Source organism: Drosophila santomea, chromosome 2L (assembly GCF_016746245.2).
Source record: "Drosophila santomea strain STO CAGO 1482 chromosome 2L, Prin_Dsan_1.1, whole genome shotgun sequence".
Classification (NCBI taxonomy): Eukaryota; Metazoa; Arthropoda; class Insecta; order Diptera; family Drosophilidae; genus Drosophila; species Drosophila santomea.
Genome location: NC_053016.2, coordinates 2,658,837 through 2,682,790, shown reverse-complemented (window position 1 = coordinate 2,682,790; position 23,954 = coordinate 2,658,837). Strand labels below are relative to the sequence as shown.

General features: G+C 44.1%; 7 protein-coding genes across 8 annotated transcripts; 2 read left to right on the top strand and 5 right to left on the bottom strand.

The window, feature by feature from the left end:
• Window positions 1-2,580: 2,580 nt before the first annotated feature.
• LOC120452873 lies at window positions 2,581-3,775 on the bottom strand. The gene is made up of 2 exons (XM_039637324.1): window positions 3,646-3,775; window positions 2,581-3,591 (listed from the first exon to the last, which is right to left on the bottom strand). Exons 1-2 carry the CDS (start codon window positions 3,696-3,698, stop codon window positions 2,655-2,657), a joined length of 990 nt encoding a protein of 329 aa, XP_039493258.1. The 5' UTR covers window positions 3,699-3,775; the 3' UTR covers window positions 2,581-2,654.
• A 7,401-nt stretch (window positions 3,776-11,176) lies between these two features.
• LOC120458850 (probable proteasome subunit beta type-2) lies at window positions 11,177-12,019 on the bottom strand. The gene is made up of 2 exons (XM_039646676.2): window positions 11,821-12,019; window positions 11,177-11,756 (listed from the first exon to the last, which is right to left on the bottom strand). The coding sequence occupies exons 1-2, from the start codon at window positions 11,915-11,917 to the stop codon at window positions 11,221-11,223; spliced, it is 633 nt and encodes a 210-aa protein (XP_039502610.1). The 5' UTR covers window positions 11,918-12,019; the 3' UTR covers window positions 11,177-11,220.
• Window positions 12,020-12,037: 18 nt separating this feature from the next.
• Window positions 12,038-13,228, bottom strand: LOC120458849 (odorant receptor 23a). The gene is made up of 2 exons (XM_039646675.1): window positions 12,513-13,228; window positions 12,038-12,461 (listed from the first exon to the last, which is right to left on the bottom strand). The coding sequence occupies exons 1-2, from the start codon at window positions 13,226-13,228 to the stop codon at window positions 12,038-12,040; spliced, it is 1,140 nt and encodes a 379-aa protein (XP_039502609.1).
• Window positions 13,229-13,444: 216 nt separating this feature from the next.
• LOC120458319 (probable proteasome subunit beta type-2) lies at window positions 13,445-14,295 on the bottom strand. The gene is made up of 2 exons (XM_039645925.1): window positions 14,138-14,295; window positions 13,445-14,082 (listed from the first exon to the last, which is right to left on the bottom strand). The coding sequence occupies exons 1-2, from the start codon at window positions 14,226-14,228 to the stop codon at window positions 13,526-13,528; spliced, it is 648 nt and encodes a 215-aa protein (XP_039501859.1). The 5' UTR covers window positions 14,229-14,295; the 3' UTR covers window positions 13,445-13,525.
• Window positions 14,296-14,988: 693 nt separating this feature from the next.
• LOC120458317 lies at window positions 14,989-18,961 on the top strand. 2 transcript variants are annotated; one of them, XM_039645924.2, is made up of 3 exons: window positions 14,989-15,268; window positions 15,329-17,337; window positions 17,403-17,548. In XM_039645924.2, exons 1-3 carry the CDS (start codon window positions 15,100-15,102, stop codon window positions 17,412-17,414), a joined length of 2,190 nt encoding a protein of 729 aa, XP_039501858.1. In that variant the 5' UTR covers window positions 14,989-15,099; the 3' UTR covers window positions 17,415-17,548. The 2 variants fall into 2 exon arrangements, with proteins under 2 accessions (XP_039501858.1, XP_039501857.1); XM_039645923.2 differs by having other exon boundaries at window positions 15,329-18,961.
• Window positions 18,962-19,004: 43 nt separating this feature from the next.
• Window positions 19,005-19,512, bottom strand: LOC120458320. The gene has a single exon (XM_039645926.1). It carries the CDS (start codon window positions 19,443-19,445, stop codon window positions 19,020-19,022), a length of 426 nt encoding a protein of 141 aa, XP_039501860.1. The 5' UTR covers window positions 19,446-19,512; the 3' UTR covers window positions 19,005-19,019.
• Window positions 19,513-20,001: 489 nt separating this feature from the next.
• Window positions 20,002-23,178, top strand: LOC120458923 (casein kinase I). The gene has a single exon (XM_039646774.2). It carries the CDS (start codon window positions 20,148-20,150, stop codon window positions 21,105-21,107), a length of 960 nt encoding a protein of 319 aa, XP_039502708.1. The 5' UTR covers window positions 20,002-20,147; the 3' UTR covers window positions 21,108-23,178.
• Window positions 23,179-23,954: the final 776 nt, after the last annotated feature.

Genomic DNA, 23,954 nt, shown 5'->3' with positions numbered 1-23,954 from the left:
ATGATGACATGTCCCCCATCGTTATCCGGATTCCGGATATAACCTCTCTCTCCATCGCCTCACAGCAGGCGAGGAATCGCTCCAGCATTGGAGGGCAAACATGTCTCATTTTGCTTATGGTTTATGGATTTCAATCAGGACAAGCTGTGACCAAAACGGCTAGCGGCAAATGCCATGTTATTGTAATTTAAATCGTTGATTTTTATGAAAATTTTATTAACAAATGAACGGTTTTTATCAACGCATCGACACTTTGGTTTATTTGCGCGAAAACTTTTCGCGTTTTATGACCAGAAAAACACTGGTTCGCTCTCATAAAGATTAGTCATTCATATTTTTATATATTTCGCGTCTCTAAATCGAGTCTTTAAACTTGGAATACTTATGAGGGGCATAAGTTTTGTATTGGGTTTATAGACGACAGTGATGGGCTTCTGTGTTTTATTGCCGAAGGAGTCGAGCAGTAGCCGAGAACTTCATAAATCACAGAAGTTTGTTTTCGGCCATGAAAAGGCTTACGGGGGTTTATCAAAATGAAAATTTATTGGCGCTTGGAATTTTAGATTTATGTATTTCCACCCTCCGATGCCCAAAAGTACGCATCTCATTGACATGGGGTTAGGATATTTTCTGAACCATTATGCGGATTTTTAGGTTCTTGGTTCTTCAGCTTTAGGAAAATGTCGCGAAATGCATAATGCATTCACAATTTGGTTACTGTATTGATTGAATAACTCCCAGTTCTGTTTGCGAAGGCGTAGCAATCCTTTGTCGTCCTGGCCACTGAAATATTTACGTGTGCGGAGAAACTGAATACGCAATAATTCGTTTGCAGTTTCATTTTTCCAAGCAAACACATTTGCGGGTTGGGAAGCTGGGATTAATTTCCATTTAAATTCAAGTTGGTTAAATATGCAAAAAGTCCTTCGGTGCGGTGTGTGTGTGTGTGTGTGCGGCTAGTTAACGAACCAGTTTGCCACTTTGAGTAGTTATTAAAATTGCAAAAGTCCATTTGCGACACCTTTTGGAGAGTGAAATCCTTGCGGTTAACCGCAGACACAAAATGAAAGTGGCCAGCACTTCTGGCGACATTCGTTCACTGCTACACTGCTAATAAATTCCTACGAGCGTCGAGTCCTTTTCGTCCTCGGCACTCATTCATTTCAAATCCAACACGGTTTCCTGCTCTTATGCCGTTTATGCTCACTTATAAATGCGAAAACATTTACTGCGGACTCGGGGGACTCCCAGGAAACTTGTCTAATCTTCAAAGGCAGCCGCAACCCTTTTGCGTTGGATAATTTTTTTAGCTTTGGCTTTGGCTTTGAAGCGAAAAGTCCCTGGGCAAGAATGCATAATTCATAATCTGCAGCTCTGCGCGCTCGTCTCCTTTCTTAAACTTTGATGGTTCAACTTTTTAATCGGATTCCCTAGCATTCCCGCCCTGCTCGATTCATATCGTATCGGTAGTTTTTCCACCCATTTTCTCTGCTCGCTTTTTCTCAATATTCCAGCATATTTTTGGACAAAAAGCGCCTTGGGCCCTCGAAGTTCGCCTACCTCTGCCGAACATAGATAAATTGCGTATTATTTTGCTTTGCCATCGAAATTTCTTCTTGTTCAATTTAGATATCCCCTGGCACATTAGAGTTTCCTACGAGTATGTGCGCATGCGATTACTTGTTGTGAAAGGGCATTAAAATGCCAAAGATTTCAAGCAACTGATATTGCAAGATGTGTGCACATCTAATGAACAAAGTTTTGCCGTAGACTTTGGAATGAGTATCCACAAGAAGTCCCTTTGAATCAATTTTAAAAATGCATGATTTGGAAATAGGTATTAGATGAAGTTTGGGCTTCTATTAAATCATTTTTCTTTTAAGGAATTTTGTTTGTGAGATCCTCTTCAGCCTTTCAACTTCCCATCCCACCTGTGGTAATTACGCAAATACGAAATGTATGACTTCCCGTAATGTTTACACCCAAAAAGTTCCGGTGGAAAAGTCCGGAGCAGCGAGAAAGGTGCTGTGGCACGTCGGAAACGTGTTCAAGGCGGCCACTTGTTCCGCATAATGTGACATTTTCCTGGCAAAAGTTGCGGCAAGTGTGCGAAAATGTTTCGTTTTTTATGTATGCGCCTGTTGCAGTTCGCCTTTCGCCGTTCGCAGTTGCAACTTCTTCGGTCATTTGTTACTTGTTTTTGTTTGGCGAGTGTTTGGTGAAACTTTGGCCCCGGGCCTAGGCTCGATCCCTATATACATGTACCAACTATACCCTATACCTTCTACCATCTACCATCCAGCATGCAGCATGAAGCATGCAGCAAATGGTGGCAGTGGTTGGCCCGAGTGGAGTGTCACTTGGTTGTTCGGTGGTCGCTCAGCAGCTGGCGGGCGAATAAATCACGTATTTAAACAAGTTGCCCAACTTTGCTGGCGAGTGTAAACAGGGCACGTGCAGAACTTTGCTTTATGACAAATGTTCGCAGCACTTCGCAGGACGAAACACAGCGATAGCAGGATACTCGGTAGCTGGCAATCTCCATTTCGATTAAAACTGGATTATGACATCCAAGCATTTCGGTGGATTTTGATATCAATATTCTTTAAACAAAGCTAGGCACGAATTTAAATTAATATATTAATATTATTATGTTAGGAGTAGAGCAACAGGCCATCCTTGTCCTCCTCCAAGCGCTTTTCCCACAGCAACTTGTACGAAAGATCGCCCACCAGTTGTCCCACTTTCTCCTCAGCCGTGGGATATCCATTCTTGAGTCTGGCCAGGATGGGCAGGAAGTCGGCTATAGCCTCACGTGTCTCGAAGTGACTGCTGGAGTGCAGGACCAAAACGAATCCCGTGGGAAAGACGGCGAATCTCACGCCCAACTTTTCGGTGGTCCAAGTGGTAAATGGGCGGCGGCTTCTATTCCTGGACGCCTCGACCACATGGCGGCGACTCATCAGATCCAGATCGATTTTGAAGGGCATGCTGAAGGAGGCATTCACGATGTTCTTGCTGAAGTTCTTGATTTCCACCTTGTAGTCGAGATCGTTCAGGATCCTGATCACCTTGAAGAGTGCACTCCTGGCCGAATCGGCGTTCAAGGCGGTGGAGAAAATCTTACCACCCGCATGGATCTTCACCTGGGCACTGGGATGGGTGATCTTCACGACCACGGACGGATGACTGCCCGGATCGAAGCGGGATTCGGCCATCAGCAGGCACAGCTCGTACATATTGAAACGGCAATTGACGTCCATGACACAGGTGAAGGGTCTGTAGAGCAACTCCAGTTTCTCCTCCACTTCGGCGAGATTGGCCACATTCTCGAAGATGTTCTCATAGTCGATATACAAGTCGGGTCCCAGTGAGCTTCCCTTCTCAAAGGCCTTTTGCCACGGAAAATCAATGGGACTTTTGCTAAAGTAATCTTTATATAGGTAACTCTCTTTCTTTATCGGCTTGGTGATCAAGTCCTCTACTGCAGAACTTCCTTCACTGATCTTAAGTTCTTCAAAAAGTTTATCCAGACTGGATAGTTTAGCTGTTGGCTCCTTTATCTTGAGCCCCTCAAATCTAGCGTCATTTCTGTAAAAGGCACATTAAGAAATAATTAATGGATAAACCTGCGCGGTAACCCACTCATAATCATCCACGTTGTTTAGGGCTTTCAACCTTCTGATCAACGAATCCATGGACAATGACTTTCCTTGTTTACTCCAGATATATTTGTTATTCCAAATTATGATTGCAAATAAATCGTTCTGAAAGAAAAAGCAAAACGATACTCTTGTTTCATATTCATCAAATAGCATAGTTTCCAAAGAAATAACAAGAGGGTTTTAATTGCATGATATTCATCAATCTGTATAAATAATAACAGATGAAATATGTCTTAATTTCTTTGCGTAATTCGAAATTATGAATGCAAATGAATCACTCTGATTGGCAAAAGCAAAACGTTAATCCTGTCTTTCACTCCGCTGAGTAATTGCTTTGGCCATCTGATGCGCGCTTACAAAGCCCGCATATCAGTTAGCCATGAAATCTAGATGGATATAACCCATTATAGCCCATTTGTTGCTGTAAGCACATGACAAACTATAACAAATTACCAGCAACAAAGGCGCGTTGGATGAAAAAAAGCGTGGCATTTCAGTCAACTTATGCGCTTGTCAAGCTTATATTTACACCCAGTTGACCATATTTTATGTCGATTCCGGTTATGAAATTTACAGAGCTGTCAGAAAGAGTTCGGCGACATTTTAGTAAATATTGAAATTTAATCAAGCAAAGTGCAGTGCACACACACATTCACACACACGCGTGAGCTTACTGTGTGCCGTGCACATATATGTATGTGTACACATACAGACAGCAGGACGACAAGGATATGAACACGTCCACCCCCAGACACCTGTCACCATCGTCTCCTGCACCGCGTTGCTCCTGTTCGTCCAGCCAACCTGCCTGTGCGGGTTATACAATCCAGGAAACAGAGATGTGTGAGTGTGGGTGTGTGTTTGTCGAAGTCAACAATCAATTGAATCGATTTCATTTTACAAATTGCGTTGAATTTTGTGGTGCAGCCACCACCGCCAGCTGCAATTGACGGCGAAGCCAGGGGCAACAATAACGAGCCCTGGGTGGTTTACTTCACATATCGTAGGTAGCCACTAGCCAGCCACCCATCAACCCAACAAACCAGCAGCCCATCAAGCAGTCAACCCATCAACCCGTCAACCGATCAAGCATGCAGATTGAGGGCCACTGTCCTTGCAGTCGAACTGATTTTGATGGTCAATTGCCACGCGCCAAAGCTTCTAATTGGAAGGAAACTTCATGAGGGATAACCAAGTAAACAAGGATATGCAGCCAAGATGGTGGACCAATGGCCAGATATCGATTGGATATTCGTTGGTGCAGCGAACATGGCAAAAATAGCTACTAAGCTGAGTTGGTTTTAGATTGCATTGGCTTCGCAGAGCCTATTGCAAAAATTCATTTCATGCACTTAGGGAATAGAATATGCTTATGCTTAAAATCTCAAATAATTAAAAATAAGCTGTACAAAGGTAGGCAGTCTAATATAAAATTTACTACATTGCTGTATAGTTTTAAGCAGTCAAAAATAAAAGTTACTACAATGCATACTACTAAGCAGTCAAAAATAAAATTTTCTACATTGCATACTTTTAAGCAGTCAAAAATAAAACTTACGACATTGCAGCATACTCTTAAGCAGTCAATAATATAAGTTACTACTTTGCTGCATACTTTTTTTAGATAGATAGTTTAGTTACTACTTTGCTGCATACTTTTAAGCACTTAAATTGAATTTTGCTCTTTTGCAGCTCAATTCTTTCGAGTGTAGCCAGCAGTATTCCGATAACCCATTTGTCATACACGAAATTGCAATTTAGACCCTAGCCCACATAATGCCCGTGCTTAAATCGATTATAGACCATTACGGGCGACGCCTACGCAGTGCGCAATTAATATGCTTTTTGGATTTGCCATTGCCACGGCCATTGCTTTGGGGCTTCGGTTTTTGGGGACAGTGGGGAACAGGACTTTACGAATGCGAATAGGAATAGGAACAGGAATAGGAACAGGAATAGGAATGGGAATACGAATGGGAATGGGAATGGAGCTGAAAGTGGGGCCTAGGGAGCAGACCGCGGCAGTGCATCTGCAATTTTGCGCCGCTGTAATTAAAACTTGTGGCGCCAACTGTGGCCAGTATGAAGGTTTAACCGTTATCGGAATGGGGAAATGGGCGGGGGGGGTGGGTCCGAAATGGGGGCGTATCCTCCTCCGCAGTCGGTGGCGCTGGCATTGCCCACTCATTCTAATTCAAATTGAAGTGGCGTTTTTGTGTTGTGCAAGTAATTAGAACATAAAGTGGAATCGAAGCGCCAACCGGCCAAGCCAAATTACATTACAACCGGAGGAGAGTCGCTGGTTTCAGTCCACCAATCCCCCCTTTCCCCCCTCGAAAAACCCAACCGATGGACAATCGGAGATAAGTGCAGGCAGGCATGAAATATAGCAAATAAAGCACGCGGTGGTGCGGGTGGTTTTTGGGGCTGTTCGGTGGTGGAGTTAGTGGTGCTGGTGATGGTGCACTCGAATAAAATGTCGCCGGCACGCAATGTTTTCATTTAGCTAATAGTCATTAGGCAAGCGACGAGTAACAATTCGAATAATTACAATTCCTTTGCGAGCGGCAATTGAAACGGGGAACTGGAAATGGAAATGGGCATGAGTTTCAGGTCTGCGATTTGGGGAACGGGTCATGTAATCATTTTGTGGCTCCTAATGTTTCCATTTTCGCTGGAGAATTGATTAAAACTGTACAGGTATCAGATCAAAATGAGCTTTAACCTTTTGTTCTAAAAGTTATATTTTTCCCAACGATTATCAATACTTTTCCCTAGTTACAAAGGAGCGCAAAGAAGTGTATTTCTTTTGTCTCTTGACCAACTGGTCATTTTTTGCAGTAATTTGTCGCAACAGCAACCGTAATCCCAGCCACGGATCTCTTGCTGTCTAAAAACTTTATCGTTTCCCGCTGGCTTGGAAAGTCTTCAATCCGATTGACACATTAATAAATGTGTTGCCAATGCCACTGACAGTTTTTTCCTCGATTCCATCCTTTCGAACAGAGTGTTAAGTGCATTGGAAACTTTTGCCACTGCCGCTCCGTTTTCCAGCTATCCCTCGTTTTTCTTCAGTATTTTTATGGACTGCTTTCTTTTCCTGTGTTTGCACTGCTGCCACGCATGGTCATCATTGTGGAGGGTGGGGGGTAGGAAGTTGAGTCCCCGCAACTTAAATTGAATCCCCAACCATACGCAGTCGCCACCCTTGAGGAAACTTGGCAACTTGGCTGGCTGTCGTTGCTGCTGGAGGTGTTCATGCGTGCCAAGAAATCAATAGAAAAAGTTTGAAATTACAAAATTGGAAAGAAAACAAATAGTGGGACGAACGGGCAAAATAAACAAACACACACACACACAATAAACAGGAGCAGCTCTTCTTCGCAGGAGCAGGCTTTGGAATGCTGACAGGATGTTGGCTTTGGCCAGCCCCAAAGGCAAACAAATCCTCTGACTCTGACAAATGCTGAAAAGTTTAACTGCAACTTTTTATATGCCGCCCCCACTGAATTCGACTGCAGTGCGTGGCAGTGGCCAGGCAAAAGGATTATCAACAAGGATGTTCCTGCAATGGATGCAGGAAAGGATGGACTCCATCACTTTTTCGCCAAACAATGGACGAGCGAAAATGTTGGCTTACAACTTTCGCAAAGGATCGACTGACTGTGGTGCGAAAATATTTTACCGTGTTTAATTCAGAACCAATTAAAAGGAGTATCTAACACTAGGTTGCCAAAGTACATATCCTGCTGAGTTCTTCAAGATGGTTCAGTTTCCAGTTGGCAATCCATTTGCATCGGCGAGCTGGTATTAATGTCCCGATGGTCATTGCTGATGTCACATCTGTCTCCGGACATCGCGAGCCCGGAATCCGGTGTGCCCATAAATTATGCCAACGCTGGTGTTTAATTCCGGGCACATTTTGTTGCAGCAACGGTGGCATCTCCACGCCCAATTTCCCGCCGCTTTAGCCATCGGGAGCCGTGATTTATGCCCGTCGAGTGCAACGAAATAAAATTGGTTGCATAAGAGGCGAATATTGACGCGATCGCCGGCCAACTGGCTGATTTATAGGCCGTTTATCGGCGGCTGAATGCATGTTGTAATTTGTAATGCCATGGGAATAGAATCTGTGTAGGGCACTCAGAGATCAATCAGTAGGGCAGCCTTCAGCCTTAATATCGCAGGCTTTAAAACACTGCTCCAGGTCACTTTACTTTTCTACTGAAAAATGCTATAAAAGCAAATCAAACGTATTAAATGAAAGCGCCATCAAAAACCCGCTTTACCTTTTTACCAAGTTTCTCAAAGGTTTTTTTCTTAATGATGTAACTGGGTGCTATAAACAGCGTGCCGAAAAAAAGCCATTCGAACGAATGTTTCCGTAAACATTTACCTTTTTCGCTAATTTCCCCAAGGCTTTCCCCTGCATAACTAAAACCTCCAACCAAACGAATGCGTGTATGTAAAAAGTGCTCGTTTTTTGGGTAATCCTTAGGACACGGTGGTTGGAAAGATGGTAGAAAGGATTGCCATAGCTCCTAATTGCAACTTTAGTTGTCAATTGTCAGGACTCACGAGCGATGCTTCTGCTGGCGACATCAATACCCAACTTCAGGAGGCAGCAAATCGATAGACGAACACGTGGCAGTGCTGCTTTCAATCAGAAGTTGCGTATACGCAACGTTGCCGGATATCTGTCACTCAGAAGAAAGGAACGGCTTATTCACGCTTCAGTATCCAGTTATTCCTGGCTTATGCCGTATATTTTTGCAGTTTTCATAACCCAAGTGGCAAAAAGTGGCAGCGGTTTACCCGGTTGTACCAAAACGGCTTGGCCTTTTGCCACAACGACTTCCAGATAAAAATGCATAATTAAACAGCCAAGGAACGGAAAACGCAGCTGATGTCGACCGTTGCGGCATAAATTCGCAGGCCACCGCATCATAATGTCCGCAAATCCTGGACCTTTGCAATTTTAATAAGCACTCGAGAATGAAAAGGAGTCACCTGGCCCAGGGCGGCAGAGTCTTTAAGGAATTTTAATGGGCTTTTGGATGGGCGGGCAAGAAGGGCTTTGTTGCCGCAGTTTACCCTTTGCATATTAAATGCATGAATTTTAATGAAAATTAAATCGAAATGCTTGTCGTCCGGCCACCGACACCTGTGCCAACGCCGTCTACGCGTCTGCGATTTATATTTAATCCTTTTTGGCCGCTCTGCTTTTGCTTCTACTGCTGCTCCTCGTCCTTCTCTTTTCATATGTCCACCACCATCCTTTGGCGCTGCATATGCCTCTGGTTTTGGCCCGAAACAAATGGCAAACGGCCGCGGGCGGCAAATAAAACATGGCCCACTGATTGATGACTTTGACTTTTGGCCATAATTTATCATAGATACCAGCCAGCCAGCCAGCCAGCCAGCGGGCCATTGTTTGGCTCTTGTCAATGCCAGCGAGAAAAACAGCAGATTCAGCAACTGCACTTAAAGAAATATAAAATTTTTCTAAGAGTAAAACTAACCTTCGTAGCTTGGGCACCTCTATTCAATGATCCTTTTAGCCTTATAATAGAATTTACATATATATTTTCAACCTTCGTAGCTTGGGCACCTCTTTTCAATGATCCTTTAAGCCTTATAATAGAATTTTCATATATATTTTCAACCATTCTTTGTTAGTTTTAAAGTAATAGCCCTTATTTTTTTGTGTGCACACTACAGAACATTGCCGGTGGCAACAGATGACGCTCATTCCGTTGAAAAATGCGAAGAAAATGTCATAAGAGTGCGGAGCAGAGCAGTCGAGGCCGAAAAACTAATTGCAGCAAATAATAAAAACTAATAGGCTGTCGAAAAAGGCAACTAACCCAAGCCACTGGCCTCCGAGGCCATGAAAAATGACAGGGGAGGAAAACTGCAAGGATCATCATCATGAATCATCATCAGAGTCGTCACACGCAAACGGCAAACAGAAAACAGCGAGACAGTCGGATGGAGCCAGGACTGCGAAGATGCGAGAAAGTTAATGTCCTGTCAGGAAGTCGCTGCCTCGTTGCGCCCTTAAACGTCACAAATTGCCGGTCGGAATGGAATGGGATGGTGGGGGGTGTCGTGAAATGGGGGAGTGACTCGGGGTTACATGCACATTATCTCCCACTGCCGCGAAAGTTGCTCCCCTTGAACACTGTGAATATATTTCACAGCTTCAGGTGGAGAAAAAAGGGGGGACAGGTGTCCTGAGACAGGCGCGTTCATTTGAGACGCTCACATGTCAAAAGTTTTCTGCGGAAAAGTTCCCTGTGCGACAGGGAAACTTAAAGTATGAAAACGAAAAGAAAGCCATGAAAATAATTGATATTCGATTCTTTAACTTAGTTTTCACATAAAATTATATTGCATGACGAGATAGATTAATTTTATTCAAAGCGGTTTTTGTCCCATACATTGCTAATTGCTAATTAATTTCTAATGACATGCGTTTTACGTGCTGAGCTTGCTAAGTGCTGTGCCAAAAAAAGTAATTAAAACAAATATTTAAATTGGCCCCATACATGGACAGCCAACTAAATGAAGAAATGCTTTTCGACATAAAATGACAAATTTAAATTGTTGTTAAATGCATATTCATTGTTATATTTCTGAGCCAGTTGGTTGCTACATTGAAACCAGTACCTTTGAGGTAAACTCGTGCGCTACCTTTTCTTTGTCACTGTTGACATTTCACGGTTCCGATCACCGCAAGTGGGCGATCCACTCAATTGGCGATACTTTGTCATGTGTGGCCAATTAGCAATGGCAACTGCCACGCTGGCGGACAAACAAAACCCGCTGACTAGCATAGAAATCCGGGAAAATGCTGGCAGCACAGCTCGAAAAACCCCTTCACTCAATCCTCTGGCAAGCAGCGAACAATTCAGTGCATTTTTGCAGCAATCTGTGCTCATTTTTATGAGTTTTGCTGGCGACTCCGCTCCACCTCCCCCAAACCAACGACATGCTGACGGACTGCTGTTCAAATGGGAAATAGAGACATGTTGGCTTTTCTGCTTCCGATTCGCAGCCGTATATGTTACCCGTATGTGCGGCACACACTTGGAGAAATCATGAGAAATACGTATTTTAAATACTTTTTTACACCCACATCTGACGAGTTATTGCCGGCAAACGGGACCAGCTAAGTGGACTACGGACTAATGGCTATGCAGCAGATAAAACTTATTTATATAAACTACGTATTATTTGTTTTTCCGAGTGCAGCTTCTGTCATTGTTGCGCAAACAAATACAGTGGCACACACATCCAGACAGATGGCTCACATGGAGAACAAGAGCAGGCCACATATGCTAATACACGGAGGCAGTCAACCATGGCATGTAGCATACACCCACCTCCTTCCCATCCCAATGGCCACTCAAATCCAAACGGTCACGTCAACTAATCCCTTGAAAGTTGTTCGAGCATCACAGTGAAAGTTTGCCAAAAACCAACTGCACAATTATTAGGCATTAGAGGATGCTTCATAGTTGGCCCGACTACGGCTTTAATGTTTTCCGTTTCACCAACTCAGGCTAATCGACTCCTTGTTTAGTGATCCTGGGTTGATGGCCTCCATCTTGCGCATTCCCTTGCTGTCCACCACATACACCTCGAAGTTGCGCTGGTTGATGATCAGTCGCCTCTGGATCTCCAGGACGCACATCTTCATCAGGGAGTAAGCATCCGCTTGACTGAGCCTCGAGTTCCAGTATCGCTGCAGAATGCTGCCACAGAACATGCTGCCCCAACCATGACCTGCATGATTGATGGACTGAGCTGCGCCATAGGAGTCGATGTAGTGGAGGTCGGGACCCTCAACCGCATCGTATCCTGCCAGCAGCATTGCCACCTGGTACCTGGTATTGGTCCTTATGTAGTCCGCCAGTGTCTTTCTAGTAAAATGCGCCGCTGACTTGGCACTCAGGTGGTAGCCGTGGGAAATCTTGTACAGATGCAAGTTCTTGGATATGAAGTCTGTGAACTGAATGGTATCGCCGCCATCGCCTACCGTGGCCATTATGTTGAAGTCTGATAGTCGGTGGATTTTTGATTGATCTAAAAGTTGGTTGATCTAATTTTAGTACTTTTTAATATGAGAAATACGAATAGGGGATGCTACCATCTTTCATGAAGACCAGCGATTTGGCCTGCATTGTATCTGATGCGAGCATCACAAAGTCGGGTCCCTTGATGCCCAAAATAGTCTCCATCGCCATGGTAACCGCAAATTTTATTCAGGTGATACACTACTGTGAAAATTGTGTGTTTACTTTGAATATATTCGTGTTTGTGTTCAGTGTACTAATCGATCGAAAGTGAGTGAAATCACTGGGTTACTAAGATCCCAGGCCATCTCTGTCGGCCATCAGGGTAAAGAAGGAGTAGGCTCCCTTGCAGCAGGCCACGTAGGTGCTCATGTGGATGGGCACCAGGTTGCCGGCGAGGAGGAGCTGCGTCCGCTTAGTGCGCTCCGCCAGGATGAGCATGTGCCTACGATAGCTGGCACTCTGTTCCACCCAGTTGCTGCAGAAAACCGCATAGTGGAGCTCCGCAAAGCTGTCCTGCACCCTGGTTCCATAGTAGCACAGTGGGAATGTCTGCAGGGTGATGCCCAACAGAAAGCAGAGGTAATAAATGCGATCGTACAAGGTCTCCACATAAAATATCTGGACAAACAAGGTGATGGCGATATTAATGCCATTAACCATAAACTGCACCATCATGGGATACGAAATAATGCTCTTGGTCACATCCAGTAATCTGTGGCAAGCGAAAGTATCAGAACTGGAAAAGTAAAGATAGAAGATTTACCTGTACAGCGCGTTTTGATCCCTGATGCAGTTAACCAGGTCCTGTTCGTTCTCCTCCAGAGTCCTGGAACCATAACCAATCTCAGAGATTCTCAGGATCAGCAGTTGGCATTGCTCGGAGATCAGGTAGAGTACCAGCGGTGGGAACGAGTCAGCTGCAAAGCTCTGCATAATTTGAAAGATAAAGCCAATCTGCTGGAAAACCAGAACTCCAATGTAGGCCACCATCGAGCTCTTCCAGTCGAAGGGAATCCACATGGGCATGGGCAAGCTTAGCTCTTTTTTGAAAACAAAGGGAACTGCAGCGAAGATGAACACCAATGCATAGGTGATTTGGAACAGCTTGGACATCCTTTGCAGATGTGCGGTCATATTTCTATGGCGCTCAGACTGATTCTTGCCAGCAACCCGGGCATCCAGTTGACCAATGAGACGCTGGACCTCGAACAGCTTGGTTAGTTGGGCCACGTACATGGATAGCTTCATGATATTGGACAGCGAAGTGATTGTCAGGCTCAAGCTGAAATTATTTTCCACCGGATCGTCGAAACTGTATACTCCTTTCAGCAGCATGGGTGCCGGCAGGTACACCAAGATGCACAAAAGCATCGACCAACTGCAGTATCTACCCTCGCTGAGATCCAAGGCGCCACAAGTTCGCCAGGCTTTTAACTGGTCTCGAAAATAGTCGTATTTCTGGCTTTTGCTGAGCTGCATTTGAAGTTCTTGGTGTCTTTTTGCCACTGACTCACATTCGGCAAGGACTCGACAATTTATATCACCTATCTGTGTCAGTTGCGCTATTAGCCCGGGGCTATTAGCTCCCAATTAAATCATTATCGCGGGCTGGAAGGAAAGTCTATCAAGGACACGAAGGTATAGCCAAAACTTGGGAAAAAGCACACCCTTTAATGCCATTCAATGAAGGAGTAATTATATACCACTTGGTACAGAACAATATATTCTATTAAGGAATCGCTAATAAGTTACAAAAAATATAAAGGACTTTGCTTATTATTTTGTGTTTATGAACCTTCGCTTGGGACCAGCTAAGATATCCGCTCTGAGGGACTCCTGGTTGATGGGGGTCATCTTGGTTATGCCCTCTTTGCTTATCAGAAACAAGTCGAAGTTGCGCAAGTTGATAACGAATCGCTTGTACAACTCAATCACACACTTTTTGATAACATCATAGGCTGCCTGCGAGTCCATGTGCGACGTGTAGAACTCCTCGAAAATGGGAGTGCAGAAGTTGATACCAGCTCCATGGCCACCGTACCGGATGGGCACAGAGTTTCCAAACTGATCGATGTAGTGCAACTCGGGACCGGTGGTCGAGTCGAATCCGCCCACCAACAACGCCACCTGGTACTTCATATTGCACCTCAGATAGGCGGACAAATTGCTCCGGATGAAGTGCACCGCGCCGCGAACGGTCAAGTCGTATCCGTTGGTCACCTTGTAAAGATCCATGTTCCGCAGGATGAAGTCCGAGAACTGCAGGCAGTCGCCGCCGTCGCCAATGGCAGACATCATGCAGTAGTCCGTGATGCGGTGGGTCTTTGTTTTCTCTACAATTATTTATAATATATTACTAACATATATTTCTATCAAATGTCTACTCACCATCATCCAGCCACATCACCGACTTGGCCTTCATGGTATCCGAGGCCAGAATGACGAAATCCGCTCCTTTCACACCCAAAATGGTTTCCATTTTAAATGATGTACAAACGTACTACGTATGTTCAGTCAATTTGAGTCGAGTTTCAAAAGCCTTCTTAGCAACTTCTGGTTTATAAGGACAGGAAAACAATCAGTTAGCAGAACATAAGCAATAAGTCACTTACTCTCCTTCCATATCAGAACACGCATTTGTCGCTTTTCAGTGCACTTTATAAAGTTCGGGGGTCGTAAGGGTCCTGTGTGTCCTGCGTGTCCTGTCACCAAGTCATCTCTCCCGACCAAAAACACCCAACCAATTCTCGTCTGCGTCCATTTCCGTTCGGTTTGTGCCACCGTTGGGGGCACTTAAAAAGCACTTAGTTGTGTTTCATTGAAATAATTTTCAGCATTTCCGCACTTGAACACGATTTTCATTATCCCGCTAGCTGCATTTTACTATCCCGCCATTGTCTGCACTTTTAATGTGATGGAAATTCGCGCCATTCTGAATAATTATCGCATCTATTTGTGAAATGGAAATATTTCCGCAATTAAAAACATATTTTCTAGCACCCTTCAAGTAATGACGACCATCGTTCCGTCGTCATCCAGATTTCCATCCCGGTTCGCACATCCTTTGTGTTTGCCATTTCAGGCATTTATACTGCAATTAAATGCGGAAGCTGCAAACAGCAAAGGAAGCGAAAGTTAATGGCATTCGTTGGGATAACAAACTGGGTCGCAGGACACTCTGTTTACCTAGATGTGCAGATCTTCTGATCTTCAAATAAATCTTATTGTTGAGCATTTGAAAAGAGTATCAAAAAATCGGACAGTGACATAAGCAAACAGTCGGTATGAATTAAATTTGCAGTTCAATTTGATGACGACTCTGGGGAGCATGAGTTCCGTGGCTGCTGAAAATGTCATTTACGTTGACGAATCAGAGCTTAATCCGATTGGAGAGCTCCAAGGACGCGGATGAATGGAATCGTACATTAATGTTTTTCAATGTCGATATTTCGGGCGGAGTGTGCCGTGACCACCAAAACCAGATTACGCCGCCAAGGACCTCCGTTTGCCATGGAAAGCGTGAGTTGATTAACAACATTTGCCAATCGTCCACTAACCCGAATTTAAACGCAAATCTAGGACGAGCACCCGGCGGAGGATTGTCTAATCCAATTACGGAGAGTGCGATGTCATTTGGGGCACCCAATAAATTCTATACTCACGGACATGCTGATTTGGATCATCGGAACTATTCGCCACGAGCTCCTGACCGTCGCAGAGATAACTTTGCCTATTCCGACAGACGTCGTCACTACCATTATGGACCAATTAAACAAGGACGAAGTCGTGCCGAAATGGGTTTAGTTTCCCCCTCTCCATCGGTCGATTCTGCGGATTACTATGCGAGTAAAAGGATCCACTTTCCAGACTTTGAGACGGGGAAAACGTGTGATAACTATTATCCATATGCATCCCATGAAATGGAGGAGGATGAGCCCCATCGAGTCGTCCCAACCACTCCAAGAATAAACAACGAATATGAAAGTCCTCTTGACCACTTTTCTAATGGTCGAAGGTTAAACAACAGACACCACAGAAAATCTGAAAGGGACTATCGCTATCTCCACCTCAAACACCCAAGTCAAGATGATTACCATCGGGATGTCATAGGAACTGTTCCGCGTCAGTTAAGATCCAGTTCCTATAGGATGAAACCGAATTATAGGCAGGCATCGGGATCTTTGCCACCCAACTATGCCTCAAATTATTACGCAGATGACTCCACGGAATACAGGAGTGACGATGACTATAATGGACCCCCTGAAAAACACAAGAATTATAGAGAGTATTATGAAGAACCAACGCGTGAAGCCTACCAAAAGCCATATGAAGAGTTCCACGACTACGAGTACCCAGATAACAAAGAAACTAGAAAAGCACATCCATTTCGGAAACCTCAACCTCACTACTACAAAAGTTATGCTAAAGGACATTCCCAGAGCTATCCAACCAAAATTTATAAGCCTGAAAGGAAATCAAAAGTCAACGAGCTTATAGAACCGCCTTTTACAGAAGTCGAAACTCTTCATGAGAAATCAAATAGAAGTAAACGCAATAAACGGCCAGAAGAAATTCTACGTAGGAATCATTTGAAAGAGAGAAGAGAAGAGCCAATAAATTACGAAGAAATTTCAAACAACATTTTCCGTCTTACTCAGCCCAAAAAGTATGCTAAAGTCCAAGATGATAGATTTAATATGGAAGAGAATTCTCATAGAGCCTCTGAAAACCAATATAAACTGCACACCTACGCAGAACGTTCTTTATCTAGCACCCATAAAAAAATATTCAAAGAAGAACTTCCTCACAGATATCGCCCGAAAAAAGTTATAGATGAAATACCTAAGCCACATAGAAGCTTAAGAACTGAAACTTTTGGACAGTACGACATATCGAACGGGGAATATGGTAGTTATAAAACGCGTAGTCATAAACCAGATAGAAAAAAGTCGGTTGACTTTGTTCGCTTCACAGACTTCAACGATGGCTCAGAAATTCCGCATAGAATACGTGACAGCGGTCAATCCCCATCGTCCATATTTTTCACCATCGAGATACCGTATAAAAAGAAGCAACGAAGATATACCAATTCCCAAAAAGAGGAGTATATACCCGATAGATCACATTCGGGCTGTGATACTTTTGCCGATAAGTCATTTAGGCCGCAAACATCACTTTATGATGTTGGTAAAGATCGAAAGCGAAAAACAATGAAGCAGAAAATATCTGGCTTTTTTAAACGGTCAAAACTGCGCTTGTCGAAGTCGCACATTTTTAGCAACAAATCCAAAGTGTTGAAGAATTGTAAAACAGGGCAGCCAATTTTAAACTGTGCCCAAATATCTAATCAGAGGTCCGAATTCATATTAAATTCTCGGGTAGCAAGTGATCACTCCTTGGGTTCCGAAAATCTAGAAGTTCCGTCTCAGGATGGTGAAACCCAAAGATATGGCTTAAAAAGGGGCAAGGAGTGCCATTATCCCACTGTTTACAGGGGAACCAACAATCAGCTGCCCGAAAATAACAAAGAGATCTTTCACCAGTACTCCATGTACAATGTTCTGAGCTCAACCAACCAACGATCGAAGGTAAATAACGATGACTATGACCACTTCGATTGGGAATTAAGTAAACGAACCAGTCAATATTTCAGGCCAACTGCTGATTTGCCTACAAAGGAATTCGATCGCGTGTCCAGTGGAAATTGCAGTCTCTACAGTGAGAGAAAAAGTGAAGATCCCATTGGGACAAGTGAAATTAACATCTGCCTAACGATTCGGGCCACTGATGTGAGTTTGACGGGCAGTCCGCGCATTGTGTCATCAAAAATCGTTGGGGAGCGCGGCATATCCTGTAAAAGCAATAATGTTGAAGCTAAAGTAGCCGCTCTTTCAGAATTGAGACAAAGTAGTGGAAGCACAATTTGTGAAAGTGCTAGTGGGGAAAACCAATTCAGAAATGTCAGGTTTTCCCCCTCGCACTTTGACCACAAAAGTGGTTCCTCTACCGAAAACAGCTCCGCAAGCAGTTCGTCAAGAATTCAAGCGGCCACGAATTCTCAAGATCATTTCAGCAAAAGGATGAGCATTATGGCCAGTTCCAAGCCACCCGAAATGCCTGGAAGTATCAGCATTTCTTCAGAGCACCTTCCTCCTCGTCATCACCACGTCACCAGATGGAGCTTGACCAGTCAGTCCAAGTCTCATAGTTCTAAACCAGATCCAGACCACTGCTGGTCCTCTAGACCACCGACTTTGTTGCCAAGCGATGTAACCAAAAGGTCGAGCCTAAAAAGGATGGATAACAGCCTCGAAAAATCAGCGCCCAAGAAGGTAGTCCTGCAAACAAATAGCTCGCAAAGTTCACTTAGTGGGACAATATGCAGTTCTGGTAGCAGTACAAAATCAGTTTGCACAAGGGAAAACCAAGACAGGAAGAACGATGACAGAAGTGAATGCCACAGATCACAAAGTCACAATTTTCAGTTTGGAGAGGAGAGGAAATATGAGGTATTCCCAAGAAAGACTAGTAGTTGGCCGCGCCAAAGTCCACGAAGTTTCCCAGAACCACCGATCCACATTACAGATCCTAAACCTTTAGGAAAAGGGTTCTTGTCACCCAAAACATCCACTCAAAGTTTATTATCCACCATAAGTAGATGCTCCAGTGGTTTCTCACCAGGAAATAATGTACAGGAAACTAGCCACAAGCCGAAAAATATGCAAATGGTTTGCTATCCCGATGCCGATCCCAAGTCATCGTATCCTGGCCAGCCTCAGAGTGAATATGAAAGCAGATTCACAGCTACGCGAGGTATGGATAGCACAAAATCAAGCAATCGAGGGGATCTTTGTTGTCCGAAGCTATTTACCGATGTGGAGAAGGAGTCCTTCAGCCCGAAAAGCATTGTGGAGGAGCTAAAACGAGAGCTCTTGCAGAGCTTCAGAGTCGACGAGCAAATTAGGAGTCAATCTCCTTTCCTTCGACCCACTCCGCACATTATGATATTCCCCTGTCCACCCGATGTCCTGTACCAGCCGAGGGTCAACATGAAACTGAATCCCAATCTATTCCGTAGTCCAGAATCTGTGATGTGCTGGACACCTTGCCCCAAGCCACAGAACTCTGCCACTTCAAAGAACTTGCATTTATCACACTCAGCATACCCGCAGTAAGACATACCTCCAAAAGTTTTGATTAAGATTTAATAAAATATAACATAATTATAACACAAAACACAAAATCGAATACATTCATTATATGGAATAGTTCAGAACCTCGTCTTCTGATCGTCTGATACCAGTAGTACTATAGGAACAGATATAGTAAGAATTCCGCAGGGTGTCAGCATCGCCGTAAGTTTTGAGGTATCCACATTTTGGGGCATAATAATCTCTCGCTTGATATTCCGATTCTTATAATAGGCGCGAACGTAAACGAGTTCATTCTTCAGTTGAATGCGAATATTTGCCATGGGAAAATCTCGCATATCGAACTCCCAGGATACATACTTTTCCACATCCCTGGGGTTTTTCCATATAGTGGTGTTATCTTTGACTTTTTCGACTTGGTTCAACATTCGGCAGCACTCGTAAACATCTTTTTCCAGTTGGTTCACTCTCGGTTCGTATTCGGATTGCATTGTTCTAAATACTTGGGCATCGGATACAAGCGATTTATAGTTTTGCGCAAACATTTTGTTTTAATGCTCTTTATTAAAATTTGATTTGATAGTTTTGACCATGTGAATCAGATTTGATATATATTTCTGAGACTAAGAGATAAAGGGATTATATTTGAATAGTTTATACGCCTAACGAGCAGAACATATAATTAACTGATGGAGTTCATAAGGGTACATCATAAATTGCGAAAATGCAAAACTTAGCATTTTAATGCATGTACATGGATCCATAGGGAATTTTGTTACGAATTTAACGAGGTATGGCATTCCACATTTGGATAACTATTTTTACTGCTATCGGAAAAAAACGGATTATTTTTATCAAAAAATCGAAAAAATTAAATTAAATTAAAAATCGGATATTTTCAATCGGTGTTTTCTCCATAACTCGGCCAAAAATGACCGCACAGCTAAAATAAAGACTGTTTTGTGATGCCAATTAACATATCTAACTTTGTCTATCCAAACTTTCTTACGCAAAATGGCCAATAATTAGCAGTTCAATGTACATACATGGATCATATTTTTTTGATCATGAACTTGTTGCAAAGGAAGTTGGTGGAATACCCCATAGCTTGATAGTCCGGAAATCTACGTTTATCGATAACATTGGCCGCTACAACAGTGTGCGCGAAGAAAAGCTTGGCGATAAAATCATTTAGACATTTTGTAGAGAATATCTTGTAGAGAATAGTAAACCTTGGAAGCGAGTAAATGGAGAACTACGAACTGAACACCATGCTCCGCATCAACAGCATTGTGGTGACCCGAAAACTGGGCTGCGGCTCCTTTGGTGACATCTTCGAGGGCAAGCACCTGGGCTCGGGTCTCCACGTAGCCCTCAAGGTGGAGCGCAAAGATGTCGGCGGTTCGCACCTGCCCACCGAGTACGCGGTGTACAATCTGCTCAGGCATGGCATGGGCTTCCCGTCCACCTATCAGTTCCTCTCGAACAAGCGGCACAATGTGCTGGTGATGGAGTTGCTCGGTCTGTCGTTGGAAAACCTGTTCGACTTGTGCAATCGCCGCTTCTCCACGAAGACGGTGCTCATGCTGGGCGAGCAGATGGTGGAGCGAATGGAGTACCTGCACTCCTATCGCTATCTGCACCGCGACATCAAGCCGGACAACTTCCTAATGGGCTGCGGCGACACAAGCCACCGCCTGTACCTCATCGACTTCGGTCTGGCCAAGCGGTACTGGGACATGACGGAGAACAAACATGTGCGCCAAAGGCGTGGCACCCGGCTGACCGGCACCGCACGCTACGCCTCCATCAATGCGCTGAGCGGTGGAGAGCAGAGCCGGCGGGACGATATGGAGTCGGTGGGCTACGTCCTCATGTATCTGCTACGTGGTAGACTGCCGTGGCAAGGCCTTTTGGCCAACAGCAGGGAGCAGAAGCACGAGATGATCACCGAGATGAAGCTGTCCACGTCGCCGAAGAGCCTGTGTGCCGGCTATCCAACGGAGTTCTACACTTACATTGACTACACACGCAGACTGGGCTTCGAAGAGGAGCCGGACTATCGGATGATCAGGTGCTCCTTCTTGACCTTGATGTACAGCATGAAATACATCAATGACCATATCTACGACTGGGACCTGGTCGACAGTAACGCGGAGAAAGGTGGCGACGGAGTGGGGAAAGAGGTCGAATTGGGAGTCGTCTAAGGGCAACGGACTGCTGGATGTAGGGTAGCATGTTGCATGTTGCATGTTGAATAAAAGCGTCGGACTTTTCTAGATGCCACAAATGCCAATTTAAAATACACAAGCTGCCAGCTACCAAAATGAGTCCAATTAACAAAACTGGCATTTGTGCAACGTTTGCATTCCGGGCAGCAGCTACGAGTTGTGAGTTGAGATTCTGGAGCAGCTGGCAGAAGTGTCCGTCAGAACAGAAGGGATGGCAGCAAAAGTCAATGGAAACAGCCAGGGGTGCCATGCTCCATGCAGCACGCTGCATGCTGCATGCTGCACAGATTTCATCTGAGTAGGAGAGCAGAAGGGCTGAGCAAGTTTCGAACAAATGAAAACGTAGCAAATGACAGCATCCAATTTACGTTTGCAATTAAACTGACACCGAACAGACACTTGATTTAGTCGGCAGTCAGTCCTTGGAGCCAACCACCCACCCACCAGTCACTTGGCTCTGGGAAGAGATGTCGATTTATGGACGTGGCCAGAGGAACTATTTTGCCGGCCAGCCAGATTTATGAATATGAAAGCACACCAAATGGCTCTTTATTTGCCTGTTTATGTGGCAGCAATCTTGACCAGCAACCACTCAGCAGGGTGAGGCAGCGGTTGCGAGTGGGAGTCCCACCTCCTCGGTTAGGATCATCACTGCCTTGTGGCACCTGAACAGGTCCGTGTAGTCGGCCATCCTTGGATTTAGTTCAAGAAAGCCGTCTGTGCTTCGGGGAGAATTTTCAATTTGCTTGGCAATATGTCGAAAATGGTTTGGAATTCAGCTTTGATTTATAAATCATAGATATAATTGGCAATAGTTTTTGGTTCAGCATATTTTCAGAAGGATTTCTTTGGCAGGCATTCCAGTTATGAGCTGTTATTTATGTCCGAGGACTAATTGTATATGACTTCCTAAAGTGTCTGCCATGCCAGGATGTTAGGTGTGAAGTAGCTGGTGTTAATGAGGCATTTGGAGTCGAAGCCATATATCACCGAACTGGACAAAACGGTGGGAAGCAACGCAAGGGAATTATTAATGCGGACTTCTTATCAAAAATGGCAGCAATCAGCACGCTCGCTTAGCACCTCGTTGGCCGAGTGTGGGAATCGCCAGGACGAGAACGACCACTTTTCCCCCACCCATTTATCCTCTGTGAAAGTGTGGAGCAGCAGTCTCTCTTTTTTTTTTTTTTTGGGAGCAGCAGTCAAGTGCGAGCCGGGCTAAAAGCCCCATCAAGGCCAAGTGGCGTGTCAATCGGCCATTAACATGGGTTGGGGCGCACTCCCTGTGCCGCCGATAAATAAAAACAAACACCTAGATGGAGCAGTACCACCCATACCCACTTCCAAATCCACACCCACTTAGCCACCCAATTACGCACTTCGAAAACGGTCCAAAGGCCAAAGAAATATGCGAGTCCTAAATGAAGTCGAAACTGATTGAGAACCCAAAATGGGGGAAAGTGCTCGTAATGGAAATGGAAATCTTTGCTGCCAGATTTTTGCACTCTTTTTTTTCCCCCCCATTTTTTGTGTGCGGCTGAAAGAAAGAAATTCTCTCATTAAAAAATTAAATGCGGCAACACTTGGGAATTTGTGAGAAAATTGCTCATTAAAAGTTTTCACCTGGAGAGCCGCTCAAGGCGAATCTCGACACTAATTTTCTTTTCATGTAATTATGTGCAGCAACTGAAGAAACAGCTCGCAAAAAAGGAAAAGTCGCTCCTTTTCCTACTTTTATTTTCGCCGGCAATTGTTCGTCGTCTGCTGCATTTTTCCAGCTTTTCCACCAACTTTTCCAGCACGACAAGCAGAACTTGAGGTTGCTAATGCAAAGGACACAACTTTTTTTTTGCGATGTGTGAAAGAGTCCTGGCCGTGTTTCCATTTCCAAGGAGATGGCGGATGTTGGCTGATGGGATTTATGCACCCATCGTCACGAGTATTAGTCATCTTCATTTGGCATTCGCTTTGCGCTTGCCAACTGCAAATTGAATTGATTTTCGTTTGCATTTCCCGATGGACTGCAGTCGCATCAAAGCTTAATATTGAAAAAATAATGTGCACAAATTGAACTTGTAAATAAATCAAATCAAAATATCATGTATTACGGCAGAAGAAGTGCAAGTCGAAGTGCTACCGAAGCGCATATTGCGTTCAAAATTGAGTTACATTTAAATAATTCCCCATCTGCAATGCCAAATGTGAAGGTCCTAGTTCTCCCATCCCAGGACCAGCTGCTCTGGCGATTCTGTTTCGAGTGCCTTCGTCCTTCTGATTGTTTTCCAGCAATAGCCAGGGACTAGAGTCTAGAGACTAGAGAGAAGTGTATACTTTATAAATGTGATTACTTCAGCCGATGAATTTATTTTACTTTAAATAAATGGGCATTCCATTTGATTTGCTACTATATCTGCATTTTCTTAGCACAAAAATAAACTAAATTGTCAATGCATGAGCAGATTTGAATCGAAGTGAGTGGTTTAACTTGCACATCGTGCAAACCGAAATAACCAACTAAATGTTTTTATCAAGCATTTGTATCTGATTCTTCAGCTGAACCATTAAAACACTAATCCCTCAACTCGCTTAGCTGAGTGGTTAATTGCATTAATTTATATCAAATAATTTCAATTTCCTCTCGTGCATCGAGCAGCCAACAGGGCGTATAATTGATTTGACTTCCGCGGATGCCTCCGAAAATGGCGCCGCCAATAAATCTCGAACTACACAATACTTCGAGGACTCGCATTGTGTTGCCGGGTTAAAATTATACGGATACGGATAAGATCGGGAATAAATTTGCATGGTTCTGCATTTACATTC

Excerpts from the sequence above, each read along its gene's own strand:
- LOC120452873 (XM_039637324.1), bottom strand. The coding sequence starts at position 3,698 with ATGGATTCGTTGATCAGAAGGTTGAAAGCCCTAAACAACGTGGATGAT. Across the intron at positions 3,592-3,645 it reads AACAACGTGGATGATTATGA|AAATGACGCTAGATTTGAGG; the intron begins GTGGGTTACCGC and ends TGCCTTTTACAG.
- LOC120458850 (XM_039646676.2), bottom strand. The coding sequence starts at position 11,917 with ATGGCGATGGAGACTATTTTGGGCATCAAGGGACCCGACTTTGTGATG. Across the intron at positions 11,757-11,820 it reads GCTGGTCTTCATGAAAGATG|ATCAATCAAAAATCCACCGA; the intron begins GTAGCATCCCCT and ends ACCAACTTTTAG.
- LOC120458849 (XM_039646675.1), bottom strand. The coding sequence starts at position 13,228 with ATGCAGCTCAGCAAAAGCCAGAAATACGACTATTTTCGAGACCAGTTA. Across the intron at positions 12,462-12,512 it reads GATCAAAACGCGCTGTACAG|ATTACTGGATGTGACCAAGA; the intron begins GTAAATCTTCTA and ends CGCTTGCCACAG.
- LOC120458319 (XM_039645925.1), bottom strand. The coding sequence starts at position 14,228 with ATGGAAACCATTTTGGGTGTGAAAGGAGCGGATTTCGTCATTCTGGCC. Across the intron at positions 14,083-14,137 it reads GGTGATGTGGCTGGATGATG|AGAAAACAAAGACCCACCGC; the intron begins GTGAGTAGACAT and ends AAATAATTGTAG.
- LOC120458317 (XM_039645923.2), top strand. The coding sequence starts at position 15,100 with ATGTCATTTACGTTGACGAATCAGAGCTTAATCCGATTGGAGAGCTCC. Across the intron at positions 15,269-15,328 it reads CTCCGTTTGCCATGGAAAGC|GACGAGCACCCGGCGGAGGA; the intron begins GTGAGTTGATTA and ends ACGCAAATCTAG.
- LOC120458320 (XM_039645926.1), bottom strand. The coding sequence starts at position 19,445 with ATGTTTGCGCAAAACTATAAATCGCTTGTATCCGATGCCCAAGTATTT.
- LOC120458923 (XM_039646774.2), top strand. The coding sequence starts at position 20,148 with ATGGAGAACTACGAACTGAACACCATGCTCCGCATCAACAGCATTGTG.